The sequence below is a fragment of the Asterias amurensis genome, chromosome 22 (genome assembly GCF_032118995.1).
Source record: "Asterias amurensis chromosome 22, ASM3211899v1".
Taxonomy (NCBI): domain Eukaryota; kingdom Metazoa; phylum Echinodermata; class Asteroidea; order Forcipulatida; family Asteriidae; genus Asterias; species Asterias amurensis.
In genome coordinates, this window is record NC_092669.1 from 1,625,694 (window position 1) to 1,643,380 (window position 17,687).

At 41.0% G+C, this 17,687-nt stretch overlaps 3 protein-coding genes across 4 annotated transcripts; all 3 read left to right on the plus strand.

The window, feature by feature from the left end:
• The first annotated feature begins 104 nt into the window (after positions 1-104).
• Positions 105-15,264, plus strand: LOC139953984 (fibroblast growth factor receptor 3-like). 2 transcript variants are annotated; one of them, XM_071953606.1, is made up of 14 exons: positions 105-217; positions 839-1,006; positions 1,349-1,471; positions 1,799-2,158; positions 2,528-2,739; positions 3,688-3,904; positions 4,391-4,501; positions 5,232-5,419; positions 7,348-7,473; positions 8,668-8,779; positions 9,561-9,657; positions 10,005-10,104; positions 10,579-10,654; positions 15,196-15,264. In XM_071953606.1, the coding sequence occupies exons 1-13, from the start codon at positions 157-159 to the stop codon at positions 10,636-10,638; spliced, it is 1,935 nt and encodes a 644-aa protein (XP_071809707.1). In that variant the 5' UTR covers positions 105-156; the 3' UTR covers positions 10,639-10,654; positions 15,196-15,264. The 2 variants fall into 2 exon arrangements, with proteins under 2 accessions (XP_071809707.1, XP_071809706.1); XM_071953605.1 differs by lacking the exon at positions 15,196-15,264 and having other exon boundaries at positions 10,579-10,701.
• On the plus strand, positions 11,794-13,902 carry LOC139953986 (uncharacterized). The gene has a single exon (XM_071953608.1). It carries the CDS (start codon positions 11,810-11,812, stop codon positions 12,965-12,967), a length of 1,158 nt encoding a protein of 385 aa, XP_071809709.1. The 5' UTR covers positions 11,794-11,809; the 3' UTR covers positions 12,968-13,902.
• Positions 13,898-17,516, plus strand: LOC139953985 (cholecystokinin receptor type A-like). The gene has a single exon (XM_071953607.1). The coding sequence runs from the start codon at positions 14,209-14,211 to the stop codon at positions 15,391-15,393; it is 1,185 nt and encodes a 394-aa protein (XP_071809708.1). The 5' UTR covers positions 13,898-14,208; the 3' UTR covers positions 15,394-17,516.
• The last annotated feature ends 171 nt before the right edge of the window (positions 17,517-17,687 follow it).

Here is a 17,687-nt window from a genome sequence, read left to right on the forward strand (position 1 = left end):
AACACATCCTGAACTTGCAGAAATTTTTTCATAAATCAGGGCTTTTACTTTCTAGTTATATGTAATCAAAAAACTGTTTATACTGGAGGTAATGTAAACGTTAAAGCTATATCGTGTACAAGCAGTTTTGACTGTATTTTGTGGCGGTCAGTCGACATGGATCCACGCCCGTATGTGAGGTTCGTCTACTCTGCTCTTCTATGTATTTATTGGACTGGTGAGTATTCACAAACCTTTTCCTTTGGGGTAATTTTCTTAGTGGTAAACAATGTCTAACCATGTCTAACTACGTTTAATATGTTGGAATGAAAGTGTTATCGTTCTTGCTTCATTGAACTTGTCACTCACACATGTAATTCATTCCGGCTCATACAAATTAATTTTGTTCACACGACTCTACCACTATGCCAAGTTTCAAATCCTACTCGTGTATACATGGTGTTACTGCAAACCTTAATGGATGGTATCTCCACCATGCAGTTTTAAATCCTACTCAGGTACATACCACGAACTTACTAGACTGTATCATCCACTATGCAAAGTTTCAAATCCACTTAGGTGTAGGGCTACAGTAAGCTTCATTTTTCATGCCATGTACAGTTCATGAACATGGTGTTACTGCAGTCATTAATAGATTGTATCTCCACCATTCAAAGTGCCATAGCCTAGTAGGCCCTACTCTAAAACACGATGTTACTGCAACTGGATTGTATCTCCACCCATGCATATACTTTCCGTTGTGACCTGTCACTAATCTTGTGAAAATAACAGTTACTCTTAAACCCCAATACTTTCAAGAACTTCGTATATTTTTGACTTTTTTGTGTGTTTTATTTAGGATGGATGAGTTCGCCTTTACCGCATGTTAATGGTCTATCTGTGTCGATCACTTCAAACACCACAACGTTCATCGAGGACCAATCACCTGCTCTGTTCGTCTGTAACGTTTCGGGTCTCATTAATCCAGTGTACAAGTGGTTTATTGGTAGTACAAGAGTGAACAACGGTAAGTTAGGATCAGGGCAAAGAAGGGAAATATTATTTGGGGAACTGTGGCTTTGTTTTCTTAGATGATATTAGAAGCGCCATTAATAAGGGAACAAAAGGGTAGCGACGAGTTCTTAAACGGCCGTTTAAAACCGGCAGGGTCGTGGCCGTGCGATAAAGGCCCGAGCCGAATGTTTATGAACGAGTCACTACTTTTTCATTCCCATTCATAAATGCCTTTTTGGTTAAAGTTTCAAAACAATAGTTACACATATAACAATATATAAACATCTAAAGCTATAGAAAACTACTTTTTCGTTTCTTCAATAATTAATATCTTTAAAATATGTCTTTATTACAGGGAATGTTGGCACACTCGTGTATGCTCCGAAAAGACGAGACGTTGGTGTTCCAATCAAATGCAGCGTCTCTGGAAGCGAAGATAAACCAATGAATGCTACGTACGGACCACTGGAAATACAATGTAAAACTGGACAAAAGTTATACAAACTGATATTGATATTATATTATACACAGAAATCTAAAATTGTATTTAAAACTAAAACAACAAAGACGCTTTTGCATAAAGCATGTAAGCAAACAAATTCGCTAAGCACAGGTTACCAGCCAAAATTACATTCAGTTTACATTGTTGTGACTGGAGGTGCCACACTCAATTTTTGCAGCAAAGAAATTCGTCAAGCGATATTTTCTACTTAAATAAATATAACATCTTTATGAAATTGGGCCCTGGTTTGGTGGCAAGTAAAAGACATATTTTGTTTTTATTTCCTTTGCATCTTTCATGAAGATCCTCCGTCTTCCACTCGTATTTGCGCGATGCAAGAAGGCGACTGCGTCGACAGTCCCGCACCGATTTCACCAGGAGACTCCCTGACCGTCATTTGCACGGCCCTGGATTCAAATCCTGAAAGTGACGTGGACCTGCAGGTCAAGGATCAACGAGATGGTTACAAGGTGTTGCACGACCGGAACGTAACACTAGAACGTAGTGATCAGACGAAGTATGGGTGGAACACCGAGGCCTCCGCAGAAATACAACCGGAGTGCGGACCGTGTGTTGTTGTCGTCGTCGAATGTCGCGTGGTGTTTCTTGAGAATATCAGCTATAGGAAGGAACAGCTTTGGATATATGTTCAACAACAAACAGGTGCACTTAAAAACAGATTAATTTGTTGGGTCTGTGCTATAAGGTCAATTTGAAAAGATAAATAAAATGTTGAATGTTTTGCTTACAAAATGAATGGGTTTTTTTTGCCAACAATTGCTTTGACAATTAACGCTTTGACAATGTTTTTTTATACTTATAAATATAACACAATGACTGAAACGAATCAGAACGAAAAGAACGAAATCATTGCAAGATAACGAAACTGAATGCACTGACAGAAAAAACAAAAACCTTTTGAGTGGATTAGGGGAATTTAAATGAATTTGAATGCGTGTAATTTAATTAGAATGAAATCGTTGAAATTGGACGGGAAAATCTATAAATACTATTATTTTTTATATTCTACAGTTTTACCCACTAGAGAGTCCACAGAGTCACCAGTTATATCATGGATTACACCAACCATCTCTTCATGTATTGCACTTGTCGTAGTTTTTGTTGTTGTTTTCTTGTGGTGTATCATTGCAAAGAGACGAGGAAGAAGAGATGAACACCGAGTGACGAAACGTCAAGCTGTAGACATGAGGCTGTCAACTGACATGATTTCAACCCCACAAAGGGTAATTTACTTGTAGTGAAACACGCTTGAACGTCATTTGTTACTTAAGTAGAGCTAAAAGTTACATACAAAAAAATAATGTAAAAAATAGGATTCTGACAATCTTTATCCAAAGGCTAAGAGGCTTCCATTTTATCAACGATTCTTTTATCTAAATATGATATTAATTCTCAACACGCCCATGTATTTATCTGGTTTAATTTGAGCTTATTATTATTTTTTTTAAATTGAGTAATTTTAATCTGTTTCATTTACCATTGATTGACATCGATTTTTGTAGGAAAGGGTGCTGGCAAAGTATCCTAGGGTAGATTTCACAAAGAGTTAGGACTAGTCTTATCTCGAGTTAGGACAAACTTAGGACTATCCTAGGACTATCTTAGGACTATCCATGTAATTTGTATATCTCCTAGGACTAGTCCTAAGTTAGGACTGGTCCTAACTCTTTGTGAAATCGACCCCTGCCCCGTTATAACCAAACCAATGGCCCCTCTTGATTGATCACCCCCTCTTGAGCGCGTGTGGAATGGTCCAGTTTGGGATATCGTTGTATGTGAACTGACTGGTGTACAATACGCCTCTCTTAATGGGTGCGTTCGTTTAGCTTCCCTGGGTCAACCTCGGTGTGTTGCGGTTTTATTTTTTCCAGGAAGAACGTGGGTAATTATCCGCACACGTTTGTCCTGGAAAAAAAAAACACGCCACACACTGGGGTCGACCTAGGGGAGCTAAACGAACGCACCCTATATTTATAAATTAGTACGTCACAATTCTAACTCAAAACGAGACAATAAGCGCGGCCATTGCAAGTGGTGGCGGACGTGCGCCTATGACGAATTATGACGTCATGCATGAATGTTAAGATATGCGTGTGAGGGTAAAGACAATGAACATTTTAATATATTCAGGGTTTAAAACCTCCTTTTTGTCTCCCATACCGTCTTTTCAGCTGGACCATCCCCAATCAAGCAGTAGGCCAATTGGTACCCTTACTCGCCCTGATGTTCGTCCAGCACTCGCGGACTCCAAGCTTGAATTTCCGCGGCACAGACTGACGCTCCAAGCGGAGCTAGGGGGAGGGCAGTTCGGCGAGGTCCGCAAGGCAGTGGCTCACGGGATTCTCCGGGATGGAGTTGACACAACAGTTGCCGTTAAAACCATCAAAGGTATACAACTTTTGTGAAATTTACTCTCTATTTGCAACTTTTTTTTTTACTCGGGAGTCGATGTCAGACACTTGGCCAGTTTTCTTAAATGACACAACAGTTGCCGCTAAAACCATCAAATGTATACAACTTTTGTGAAACTTATTCTCTATTTTGTTGAAACTTATTTTTTTACTGGCAAAGTCGATGTCAGACACTTTGGCCAATTTTCTTAAATGACACAACAGTTGCCGCTTAAACCATCAAATGTATACAACTTTTGTGAAATTTACTCTATTATTTTGTTGAACTTATTTGTTAATTCGGTAATGGTGTATAGTCGATGTCGGCCATTTGGAGAATTTTCTTAAATGACAAAACCAAAACCTTTTTAACATAATTAGTGTGTTCCGGTCCTTAGCCGAAGACTTAAAATTTGAATACAAATTTGTAATCACTTGAAACTGTATTTTGTTTTCGGTTTTTGTTTTTTACGTTTTATTCCAGGCCGGGAAAATTTTTCAACTGTGGCCGATTTTATGAACGAACTACAAATATTCCAGTCACTCCAATCTCACCCCTACGTTGTGTCATTTCTGGGTTGCTGCACAAGAGTAGGTAAGCTTTTAAAAAAAAGGGTCGCCATCTTGTTTCATTTCCAACCATACAGATCTGTGCCCAAATATTGTAGATATTTAAATATCTTAAATAAAAGTCGCATCCCCTTCAGGTGATCCCCTGGGCCCAATTTTATAGAGCTGCTAAGCACAAAAAAATTGCTTAGCATGAAATTTCTTATATAGGATTTGAGGCATTGTATCAATATATATTTGGTTTGCGGTAACACCATGTGTGTATCTACTTGCCAGGTAGAGTTGTTCTTAGGGAACTGTCTTGCTTTATTCTACTGCCGTGGAGTAGATAATTTCTTCCTCGATCAAAGCAGGATTACAAACCAAATTTCCATGTGTTGCATAGTGCTTGTTACTGGTATTTTTGTTTGCTTATTCTGAAAATCACGTGGAAATTTGGTATGTATAAATACTGTTTTTATCAATGAAGTAATTTCAAGCTAAGCAAGTTGTTTGTGATTAGCAGCTCTTCGAAATTGGACCCTGGCTTCCGCTTTCAAGGTGGTATCGTAAACTTGGGTGTGATCCCTGGCTACACAGCAGTTAACAGTTGTATGGCTTCTGACTGGCACCCCTAAACAAACATATTGACAAAATAGGGAGACCGCCTACATAGGTCTAGATAGCTCAGTTGGTATACAGACCACGTTAATCCGGAGGTCGTTGGTTCGAATCCCGCTCTACTTATTTGTCTTTGTTTAACCCTAAATCTCCAGAACCGTTCTACATGATAATGGAGTTCGTTCCAAACGGAACGCTGGAGGCGTTCCTTAAACGTAAACGTAAAGCCTGGAGCATGCAACCACCCGAGACCAGGCGTGGGAAAGAGGCAGTGAGCGCAGTACGTCTACTCACGTTCGCCTTCCAAGTTGCTAACGGTATGGAGTATATAGCATCTAAACATGTGAGTGTAAAGCTTTCCTTCAAATCCTTCAAATCAAATCAAATCAAATCAAATCAAATCAATCAACATTTAGTTCAATACAAACACAATATATAAATACAAACAATAGGATTTTACAAGACTGAAAATTGTTTCTGGAGGCATGGCCCATTAAAGCAAAGCTTGTGATAGGCTGGGATGCAAAACAATGGGTAGTAATAATACGAAAAATCATAACTATTACACTGTTGAGAATGAACGTAATAATATTGTCAAAGACCAGTCTTCTCACTTGGTGTATCTTAACATATGCATAAACTAATCAACCTGTGAAAATTTGAGCTCAATCGGTCGTCGAAGTTGCGAGATATTAATGAAAGAAAAACCACCCTTGTCACACGAGGTTGTGTGCTTTCAGATGCTTGATTTCGAGACCTCAAAATCTAAATCTGAGCTCTCGAAATCAAATTCAAATATTTTGGTGGAAAATTACTTCTTTCTCGAAAACTACGTTACTTCAGAGGGAGCCGTTTCTCACAACCTGTTATACTATCAACAGCTCTCCATTGATCGTTAACAAGTAGGTTTGTATGCTAACAGTGATTACTATGGTGGCCCTGAAGGGACATCGCACATCGCAAATATCTTTGCAAATATCTTTGCAAACATTTGCGATGTCGCAAATATTTGCAAAGATATTTGCGATGTGCGATGTCCCTTCAGGGCCACCATAGATTACCAATAGTGTCCAGTGTCTTTAAAGGCACTGGGCCCCTTTGGTAATTGTCAAAGACAAGTATCTCACTTGGTGTATCTCATGCTTTCTTTGTGCTTTTCTAATGGAATAGCATAGCCCTGCATTATTGTGCAGAAACAAAATCACGTGGAGATCATGTCACGTCATCAGCATTATCAATTTTATACATGACTTTAAGTTATTTATTTATAACATAAAATTATAGTTTAAAGATGTTTTGTAACTGAAAGATGTGTATATTATTAGCATTGTCACTGTGAAACAGTTCAAAATCTTATACTTGTTAAAAACAGTATTCAAATCAGTATTTTATTATTGGGTTATTACCATTTCCTGTAACTGGTCACTTTTGTCTGATAGTTTGTCCTTGGTAAGCTCTGTACGCTTGGCATGTCACCTTCGAATGAGAGTGAAAGTTAAAATACGATGGAGTTAAAATACCCTCTTTGCTGATGATTCAGATTGGTATCGTTCCCATTGTTTATTTAAACTTTCAATTTGCAAAAATGTTAATGCATCTGTCTTAAAGGAGTTGGGTTCTTTTTGTTACACAAAATACAATGTCCACAGATTTACACTAAACTTACACCGTTTGAAGATAATGATAGTGGAAAGCGAACCTTAAAGTATTAGTTGCTGAGGTGCTGTAGTTTTTGAGAAAAGTAAAACAATGTGATGAAAATACGTTTTTACATGCTAAAATAATTTTCGTCTCATGATCACAGAGACGAAAATTATTTTTATGACATTGTTTTACTCATTTCTCAAAAACCCCAGCACCTCAGAAAGTAATATTTTCATGGAAGCTTTTTACTATCATTATCTTCAAACCGTGTAAGTTTAATGTAAATGTGTGGACATTGTGTTTTTTCGTCCTACACAAGTAAAGAACAAACATGTTTTCCCGTTATATGCAAAGTATACCTTTGGTTATTGGAACAGTTCGATTTATCTACTCCTATATAAATTTAGATGTATTAAACAACAAAACTAAAATGTTAAAACTTCATTTCAAAAAATATGGTCGCGTTTCTCAGAAGCCGTTTCTTACAATGTTTTATATTATCAACAGCTCTCCATTGCTCGTTACCAAGTAAGTTTGTAAGATAACAATAATTTTGAGTAATTACCAATAGTGTCAAGTGCCCTCGCAAGAGTGATTTCCAGACGTATACCTTCCATTTAACTACAGTTGATTCATCGCGATCTCGCAGCACGCAACGTTCTCCTAGCCGAGGGTTTAGTGTGCAAATTGTGTGATTTCGGTTTGGCGCGTGACGTCACGGAATCTAATGACGTATACAGTATGGTGTCTGGGGTGAGTAGGGACTCTTGTCGTATCCGCATCGGCGGCTAAAGCTACGGCTACAGCTACGGCTACAGCTGTTGCTAAGGGTGTTACTGAGGACGTCCTATACCTCAAAGCATGATGACGCAGAAATCTAGCCGTAGTCGTAGCTGTAGCGGGCATTCCGGACACGGCCTTGCTTTACCATGGCTGATGGCTTCAACAATATTGAAGTGTTTACATCCAAATCCGAGATGATATAATAAAGCAGAACTGTGTTTTGAGAGCTTTGCAACACAGAGGGGCTAGTTTTCTTTAAGTCACGTGTTTGCTGGACGCCATTTTTGGTCCAACTCAACTTTGCAGTCTAGTCTAGCACCCTGTGTGCGCACTGCGGACGTGCATTTTTTGACCTAAAATTACTACTGGAATAAAGAGCAGAGCTTTATATAGGGAGACTTACTACAGCTTGCGACTAGAAGCCACTTTGTGCCCCCAAAACGCACGGGCGAACACAGGGTGCCAGACTTGTCTGCCCATTGGGTTGTGCTGCATTTGGAGACAACATGGCGTGCATGATCCAGCAACCACGTGACCAACACAAACTGGTCCCTCTATGAGCAAGTTCGAGTGGGCACAATTAGTCGACCCGTGGTTGACTACTGACCAGCAACGTACATGCGCAGTGACGCACTCACTCGAACGACTCATTTGGAAGTCTAGTCAACCTTCCGCCTTTTCGCTACAGTGTCACTAGTTCCCCTCTGCGCTTTACACATGTTAGAATGGAACATGCTGTTGGGACCAGTGAAGAAACCATGGGCTCGACGCTGGTTCCAAATGGTCGACCACAGTAGTCAACCAATGGTCGACCAGCCTGGGTTCGAGTGCAAATGGTCAACCTTTAGTTAACCATTGTGCACACTCGAACTTGCTCTATGTCGCAACTCTCTCAATACACAGCGCTTCTTCAGAGCAAGCAATAGCGCCCTCTGGCGAACTAAAAGTATCTTCTCTTGAAGACGAGCAGAGTATACTGTTCGAAACGTCGAGACCAAATCGGCTCTTCTCAGAGCCAACAATCACGCAAAAATTGTTTACACATGGTTGTACCCATCCACAAGTTTACTATTTATTTATAGTTTCTCCATATTTCTCCACACCATGCAAAGCTTCAAACAATACTTAAAAGTAACTCAACTTTGTGTGTGTGGTTATTTGTAGGGTGCAGTTCCTGTTCGCTGGTTGGCCCTGGAATGCCTCTTAAACGATATGTACACAACAAAGAGTGACGTATGGTCTTTCGGGGTTCTTTTATGGGAACTCGTCACTTTAGGTAAGGCCGTGTCCGAAACGGCGACTTCGGCTACAGCTACGGCTAGATCGCGCGCGTCTGCTATTCTCCAACACTGGTAGACGCGCTGATCTAGACGTAGCTGTAGCCGAAGTCGTCGTTTCGGACACGGCCTAAGACTGTGTAGACTTAATATCAGTTAAATAAAGATACAGCTTTTACAATAAGCATTTTGAAAATCAACCCAAGACAAAAGATCTGAATTCAAGTTTTGTTATTAAGGCAGTGAACACTATTGGTAATTACTCAAAATAATTATTGGCATAAAACCTTACTTGGTAAAGAGTATAATGGGTAGAGGTTGATAGTATAAAACATTGTGAGAAACGGCTCCCTCTGAAGTGACATAGTTTTCGAAAAAGAAGTAATTTTCCACGAATTTGATTTCGAGACCTCAGATTTAGAATTTGAGGTCTCGAAATCAAGCATCTGAAAGCACACAACTTGGTTTGACAAGGGCTTTTTTCTTTCATAGTTATCTCGCAACTTCGACGACCAATTGAGCTCAAATTTTCACAGGTTTGTTATTTGATGCATATGTTGAGATACACCAAGTGAGAAGACTGGTCTTTGACAATTACCAAACGTGTACAGTGCCTTTAACAATAATTACAACCGTACCATAATGTATAAAAGGCGCCCTCTTTTTGCAATATTGTGAGTAGTGAACGGTATGATGGGCGCCATACTGAGACAAGTAAGTTACCTTTTTTCGGCAAGACAAGAAGTAACTTTAAACCACTTTCGTGGTTCCAATTTTTAGGTGCCATGCCATTTCCAGACAAATCAACAGATGCCGTCATCGACTACCTTAAAAGCGGCAACAGACTGCCTAAGCCGATACACTGCGGGAAACATCTGTAAGTCTGAAACAAAATTATTAGTTTACAGTAAAATTTGCACTTATTATATAAAGACCGGGCTACTGTAGTCTTGCTTCAAGACGTTCCTGCTGTTCGTTTGCTTTTAGTGACGAAAATTGCTTCCATTCGCAAGTTCTCGCAAGAGTTCTGCGGTATGTTCAAACTAGTGCCCTCTTGCGATGAGACAAAAAGGAAAAGACTAAAGATTAAGCTTCGTAAAAAGGGCACACCCCAAATGGCGGCTGCAGCTACGGCTACGAACGCAGCGTTCTAGCTTGTAGCTGTAGCAGTAGCCGCCATTTTAGACTCGACCATCATTTTAGTCGTCATTCCTCTCCCATCAGGTATCGCATTATGACGTCATGCTGGAATGATACACCCAAGTTGCGGCCTACCTTCTCGTCACTGCAAAGTCAACTCGACCTCATACTGAAAAATGATTTGGTGAGTTAATTATTGGGAACAGAGGGATTCTTATTGAGGACGCTAGGTGGCAGCAGACATGCCGGTTATTGTTTGGAAATGAGAGAGCGGAGAGTTGGTTTCACTACCGCCCCTAGCTTCCTGAATAAACATTGTAAGTACAGACGTTCTAATCCATAGTCTGAAAGCGGCAGTCGGTGTTTCAAATTCTTGAAGAAATCTGATCTTTCCGACCGAAACGTCGAGATGTCCCACACACCAACAATTCCTAATTGAGTAATCATTTAAAACGTTTTTTTTTTCATTTTTTTTTTTTGTTACCAATATGCACCGATGTTGTTGCATTTTATTGCTATTTGGGTTCATTGACGATCCAGTTACGACACGTTTCCTGAGAAAAGCTGATAATTAATGTGGTTTTTAGGTAAACTAAATAACTTCTAAAACAAATTCACACCTATACATGTTGTTCTTTTCTTGTGTCATTGTTTGTAGGAGGTCTTAGACATGCGGGGTTTCCAAGCTCACTTACAAGTCTACCGTTATCTTCGATGACGCAATCGGACAAAAGGTCAGCAGTACGTTTGTAAACAAAAAAAGGGGAGTTTACCCCGTCAAATAATCGGTAAAAAAATCTCAAAAAAAAAATCAGCTTTTCCTGCATGAGACCCCATGAAATAGCAAGAAAAATGTCAAATAAGAAACATTTCAAATAAGTCTACAATCCCGGTCGGAGTGCTTTGGCCACCCATTCCCAACATAACAATAAACATTCCCTGTCCACTTCCCTTACAATTAACATTCTCTCCCCGTCCCCCATCTCCCCGGCTCCCTGCTCAATGATGACTAGAGCGCAGAAGACCGTGCAACGAGAGCCAGCATTGAAAGGGGGAAGGGGTGGGGGGCAACGAGGTAATGCCGGGATCGTAGCCCCTCGGTTGATTCTTTGACGAGTCAAGGTCGTGTAACGGCGGATGAGGTTTGTGTCTTTCATGGAGTCATCAACGCTGTTTAGAGGTGAGGGGCGGCGGGTAGAGTGAGGGTGAACAAGTTGCTGTGTCTCTTTCCTGTTTGTTATGAAAAGAAAAGTAAATAGCAAGAATCGTGTGTGAGTTTTAGCACGTGGCCGGCCTTGCGTAATGGAACAGTCCAGATTTCATCTCGTGAATAGTATACTCCTACCTTGCATTTATGATATATAATATTGATTGAGGCCTAGCTACGGGCCTTTAAGCCAATGAGCATTCTCGAAGGAGTGAAAATTATAGCTAAAATCTAATTATTTTGATATAGTAGAGCTTCTTAATTTCCCCACAGTGTGCCCGCTATACATGACGCAATCATAACGGAGTGCACTGTCTTTACATAAAGCATAGAGTCAGCCTGGGACAAGCAAAACTGTTGTGTCATTTATTCGAATCAGTGAACATTACTTCTACTATCTTGCATTTCTCATAGTAAGTGCTTATTAAAAAAACAATTTGACGTGTCCTCCTACGCTGCTGTCGTCGTATAAAATTCAAGAGGTAAGGAATCAACTCACATCAAAACCAAAGCACTGCGCTGTTGCTACTGTTCGGGACAGACTGCAAAGTGTTCTTTTCCCGCGCATAACCTTGGACTTCGGATTTTCTGGATTTCGTCTAGTTGAAAAGAACTCATCACAAGGTCTCGTCGCATCGAAATAAACTTTGTATTAAACACATTTGCACCGGCACGCTCTGAAATGGCGGATATCAACGCAACTACTGTGGGTATGAGTTTGTTGTACGTTGACAAGTTAGAATATACAAGATGGGCAGTGTTTACATTATGGCTCGTGATTTTCCTTATTGGTGTTCCGGGCAATCTGATGATTGTGGCCGTTTACTGGGCAAGTGGGATAAAGACGAGCACCCACGCGCTCATTGGTTCCCTCGCTGTGGCCGATCTCTTGATGTGTTTGTTAAAGTTTGCGGACGCAATAGTAATCGCATCTGTACCGTTTTATTTAGCGTATAACCGTGAGAGTTCTGTTTACTTTTTGAGTAATGGCCTGTTGTACTCGACGGCATTGTTAACGACGGCGATCGCGTTCGACCGATTTGACGCCGTATGTCGTTCCTTACGGCGCAGGATGACGCTCCCAAGGGCGAAAATCGTCTCCGCTCTGTGTTTTATTATTGGTTTCATCGGCATTATCCCAGAGCTGGTGCAGAAAATCCAAACCGACCGCAACGGGGCATTCGACTATTTTAACCAGGCGATCGTGAAAGCGATTCCGCTTGCAATTTACGGCACTTCGCTTCTGATCGTCACTGTTTTGTACTCTGGTATCTTTGTGTTTTTACGGAAACGGGGACGAGTTGAGTCGCGTGATGTTCCAGCAGTGCATCATGGAGTAGGTTTAAGCACAACTGGTGCGTCTGTTGTCGGCGGCGAAGGACGTACTGCGTCTATTGCCGACAACGATGCGTCAGACGCACGCGGCGCAGGGACGGTAATGACCGCCATACGGATGCCCGACGTCGGTGGAGCGCCACGCTCATCAACCAACGGTGTCGCCTCAACTAGCGAACAGCACCCGGGGACCAACCGGCCTAGTGTTCGCCGTCCTGGCGGCACAAACCAATTTCGCATAACCAGAATGTTGTTAATCACCACCCTTACGTTTTTCATTCTGTGGTTTCCGATTGTTTTATTGAAAATCTACGCCCTCGGAAGCTTGTTCACTGACTTTCAGAAGTCTCACCATCACGCCAACTTAGTGTCGGCGTTGTTAGTTCTTAGGGACACTGCGTTCGTCAACAGTGTCGTCAATGTGTTTATATATAGCGTGGCGAACAAGCGCTTTCTACTCGAATCCAAACGCGTGGTGAAAAACATCAGAGCGAGGTTTGGGTGAATTTAAAGAGACAAAAATTTGCTAAGGACGAGAGAATGATTAACACATCAGACAAAATCGGTTACCTGCCTCATCATTGTTCGAAGCTGTGTGAACACGTGTACTATCCTTTTGTGGACCTTTAAACACACAAAATGAAGGACGGGGCAGAGCCGCAAAAAGGACCGATATGTCTGCTGCCGCCAGCGTCAGCGTTTTAAAAGTATCCCCATAGTAGCCTGAACAGATGACGTCACACTTCGAGGCTCGTGATGAGTAACACCAGAGACCTGCCTCCAGCCGGCGTGTACATTTCACCAAAATTCATTTCACATAGAGGTACGCAGTCAAGTATGATTGCGGACGTAATAGGATTGTACTGTTTGGGCATCTTTGAAAAGCACACGTCACTGCACGTTAATTTGTCCAATTATATCATTGTAGCCAATGGAATCACTGGATCTGAATAACAGGTGCGGTTTTGCGGATCAAGACAGGGGCCCATAATGCAGTCAACCCCAAACCAAACGTATGCAAACCCTTTAAAACCCGTGATTAAGTTTCTTTTTTCGATCTGATTTTCCAGTGACAAGTAAGCAGGTGACCCATTTGCTTGGCTATCGGTGACCAAAATAATGAGGAGGTTCGTCCCGCATCTGTGGACGAAGCATGGGGCGTGATGTTGATCTCATTAAAATGTTACATAACTCTTGTTCATATAAAGCCATGGATTTGACCATACAGTCTGCATTTTCGGTCGAGCACAAGCGTGATTTGTGTTTGTCTTCGGGCGGTGATTTTGCGTCGCTAGCCGGCGTGTTTTTGCTCGAGGGTGCCTGCCAGTCGAGTAGAGTTTTCATCATTCCCGGAAAGAATTGTCTTAAGAGATACAAACTCAACATTCGTATGTAGCATTTTGATTTGATTATGTTCGTTTGAATGATTCTGTGAACATTGTTTTTACTAACTAAGCACTTATCTCATCTCATGAAAAACAACACATTGGAGTGTCGTTTTGTAATTGCTTCAATTCAAGACGTTAGGATCAACGGGCTAGCGGAGCATTGCGCAAATAGTCCACTGGACATTTTGATCTTTCAGCAAAACATTTGATTTCAGCTGAGAAGCAGATGATGACTGATTCAAGGTGTTCTCGTTGAGAAACAACCGCTAAGCCTAATATTATCACCGCATTGAATAGACTTTACACTGAACACGTTTATAACGTTTAAATCGAAAACGCCGTTATAGCAGGCTTTGCTATGGCAGATATGAACGCAACTACTGTCGATATGTCGTTATATATGTACGTTTACAAGTTAGAATATACAAGATGGGCAGCGTTTACATTATGGCTTGTGATTTTCCTTATTGGTGTTCCGGGCAATCTGATGATTGTGTCCGTTTACTGGGCAAGCGGTATCAAGACAAGCACCCGTGTGTTCATTGGTTCCCTTGATGTGGCCGATCTCCTGATGTGTTTGTTAAAGTTTGCGGACGCAATAGTAATCGCATCTGTACGTGATTTTTTAGCTTACGACCTTGACAGTTCTATTTACTTTTTGGGTGTTGGGCTGCTGTACTCGACGGCATTGTTAACGACGGCGATCGCGTTCGACCGATTTGACGCCGTATGTCGTTCCTTACGGCGCACAATGACGCTCCTAAGGGCGAAAATAGTCTCCGCTATGTGCTTTGTTGTTGGTTTTATCGGCATAATTCCAGAGGTGGTGCTGAAAATCCAAACCGACCGCAACGGAGGAGTTGACACTTTCGACCAGGCGATCGTGAAAGCGATACCGCTTTCAATTTACGCCACTTCGCTTCTGATCGTCACTGTTTTGTACTCTGGTATCTTTGTGTTTTTACAAAAACGGGGACAAGTTGAGTCGCGTGAGGTGGTTCCCCACACCATGCAACATGGAGTACGTTTAAGCAAAGCTGGTCCTATTGTGAAGGAACGTGTTTCGTTTATTGCCGACAACGTTGCGTCAGACGCACACGATCCAGGGGCAGTATGGGCCGCCAAACGGCCCGACGTCGGTGGAGCGTCCCTCCCATCAACTAAAAACTCACAAGGCTCAAATGAAGCTTACGGCGTCGCCTCAACTAGCACACAACGCTCGGGGACCGACCGGTGCAAAGCTCATCGCCGTCCTGGCGGCACAAACCAGGCTCGCATAACCAGAATGTTGTTAATCACAACTCTTACGTTTTTCATTCTGTGGTTTCCGTTTGCTTGTCTGAAGGTCTACGCCCTCGGAACCTTGTTCACGGACTTTCAGAAGTCTCACCATCACGCCAACTTAGTCTCTGCGTTGTTCGTTCTAAAAGACATCACCTTTCTGAACAGTGTCATCAATGTGTTTATATATGGCACGGCGAATAGGCGCTTTCGACTCGAATCCAAACGCGTGGTGAAAAACATCAGAGCGAGGTTCGGGTGAAACGTCACAGATACAAAGCTGCCAAACAAGTGTAATGCCTTATACCGCGTCTGTAATTGCACATGACGTCACACAATCAAACAGCGCCCTCACTGAGGCCAAAAGAGGGAGATCGTTGGAAGTAAGCGTATAAAACATCATAATAACAATAATAACAGTATCGAAGTCTCATATAGCGCACGTATCTACCGACAAGAGAACCCCTTTTCTTTTCGATAAGTGCACTGGCAGGGTTCTTTTACATGCGTTTACACAACACATGGGACCAACGGCTTTGCGTCCCATCCGAAGGACGAAGCAACTGTTATACATTGAACGTTGTATCAAATGATATCGCGGGTTCTGTTAAAAACAAGTACCTGTCCCTGTTCATGCGGATAAGAACAGGGGACCAGTAAGTCTAATGATTTGGCTCCTTTTGCGCCAGTGAGGGCGCTTTTTGCCCTCATGGAATGCGCGTTTTGAGAATGTGACGTCATATGCATGCAAGGGGAGTATTGGCAACTTGTTCTGATTCCATGCGATCTCGCACGTGGTCCAGCCCTTTTGTCCCACATACATTGCTTTACAAATCGTATATACAATAAATACGTACTGCGTGAATTATTATGTAAGCACTTTGATATCAAAATGTAGAACTAGTACTGAGGTTTTGTGAAAAGAAAATGTATCAAAATTATCTTGTGTCTAAATAAAGTTTTAGGTAATTAAGAATTATTTTAAAGTGTAAAATAACAAAGTCCAGTTTTGTCACATTTCACATTGCCTATTAACACGTTATGTGCTGCACAGCATATTGATTATCTATATTATATTATATAATTATTGTGTATTGTATATTGTATATTATATATACACCAAATAATAAACCATAAGGGAAACTGACTGGGTACATTTTTAAAATGATTTTGGGATGAATTGTATATTATCTTATCAATGATTCTGTTCTTCTATAACCAATTCCCAATTTTACAGGGTTTCCTATCATCATATTTCCCCATTTCCAACGAATGTTAACTGCATTATCTATGATGCAGCTTGCCCTCTAATCATGTCTTTTCATACTCCCCTATTACCCTGGATGCAGTTATCGCCTTCAAATACACTGGACACTATTGGTAATTGTCAAAGACCAGTATTCCCACTTGGTGTATCTCAGCATATGCACAAAATAATAAACATGTGAAAATTCGAACCAAATTGGTCGTCGAAGTTGTGCGAGAAGGAAGAAAAACACCATTGTCACACGAAGCTGCTTAGCTTTCAGATGCTTGATTTGGGGTCCTCAAAATCTAATTCTGATGTCTCGAAATCAAATTCAAATATTATTTTAGTGGAAAATAACTTCTTTCTCGAAAACTACGTTACTTCAGAGGGAGCCGTTTCTCACAATGTTGTACACTATCAACAGCTCTCCATTGTTTGTTACCAAGTAAGCTTTTATGCTAACAATGCTATTTTGAGAAATTACCAACAGTGTCCACTGCCTTTAAGTACCAAGAATCCACGCTTTCATTTTCCTAATAATGCATTAACCATTTTGTCCTCGCTACTTTTCACTGATTGGTTTGTTGCCGCCCCATTATTTGTAGATTAATAGCTTTCTTTGGCTGTAATCCTCCTACTTTGTTCTTGACGCCTTCCCTCGATTTATTAATCCTCTTTTTTTTAAACTATAATATGGATATGTTTGTGCTTGTGCTTAAAGGCAGTGGACACTATTGGTAATTGTCAAAGACTAGCCTTCACAGTTGGTGTATCTCAACATATGCATAAAATAACAAACCTGTGAAAATTTGAGCTCAATCGGTCATCGAACTTGCGAGATATTAATGAAAGAAAAAACCACCCTACCACACGAAGTTGCGTGCGTTTAGATGGTTGATTTCGAGACCTCAAGTTCTAAATCTGAGGTCTCGAAATCAAATTCGTGGAAAAATGCTTCTTTCTAAAAAATTATGGCACTTCAGAGGGAGCCGTTTCTCAAAATGTTTTGTAACATCAACCTCTCCCCATTACTCGTCACCAAACAAGGTTTTATGCCAATAATTATTTTGAGTATTTACCAATAGTGTCCACTGCCTTTAAAGGGACACGTTACCTTGGATCGGACGAGTTGGTCTATAAAAAGCGTCTGTAACCGTTTGTTATAAAATGCATATTTTGTGGTTTAAATGTGTTTGAAAAGTAGAATACAATGAACCACACAAATTTCCCCCGAAATTGCGTGGTTTTCCTTGTTTTTTTGCGAACTAACACGGTCGGCCATTTATGGGAGTCATTTGACTCCCATA

Excerpts from the sequence above, each read along its gene's own strand:
- LOC139953984 (XM_071953606.1), top strand. The coding sequence starts at position 157 with ATGGATCCACGCCCGTATGTGAGGTTCGTCTACTCTGCTCTTCTATGT. Across the intron at positions 5,420-7,347 it reads AGTATATAGCATCTAAACAT|TTGATTCATCGCGATCTCGC; the intron begins GTGAGTGTAAAG and ends ATTTAACTACAG. Across the intron at positions 9,658-10,004 it reads ATACACTGCGGGAAACATCT|GTATCGCATTATGACGTCAT; the intron begins GTAAGTCTGAAA and ends CTCTCCCATCAG.
- LOC139953986 (XM_071953608.1), top strand. The coding sequence starts at position 11,810 with ATGGCGGATATCAACGCAACTACTGTGGGTATGAGTTTGTTGTACGTT.
- LOC139953985 (XM_071953607.1), top strand. The coding sequence starts at position 14,209 with ATGGCAGATATGAACGCAACTACTGTCGATATGTCGTTATATATGTAC.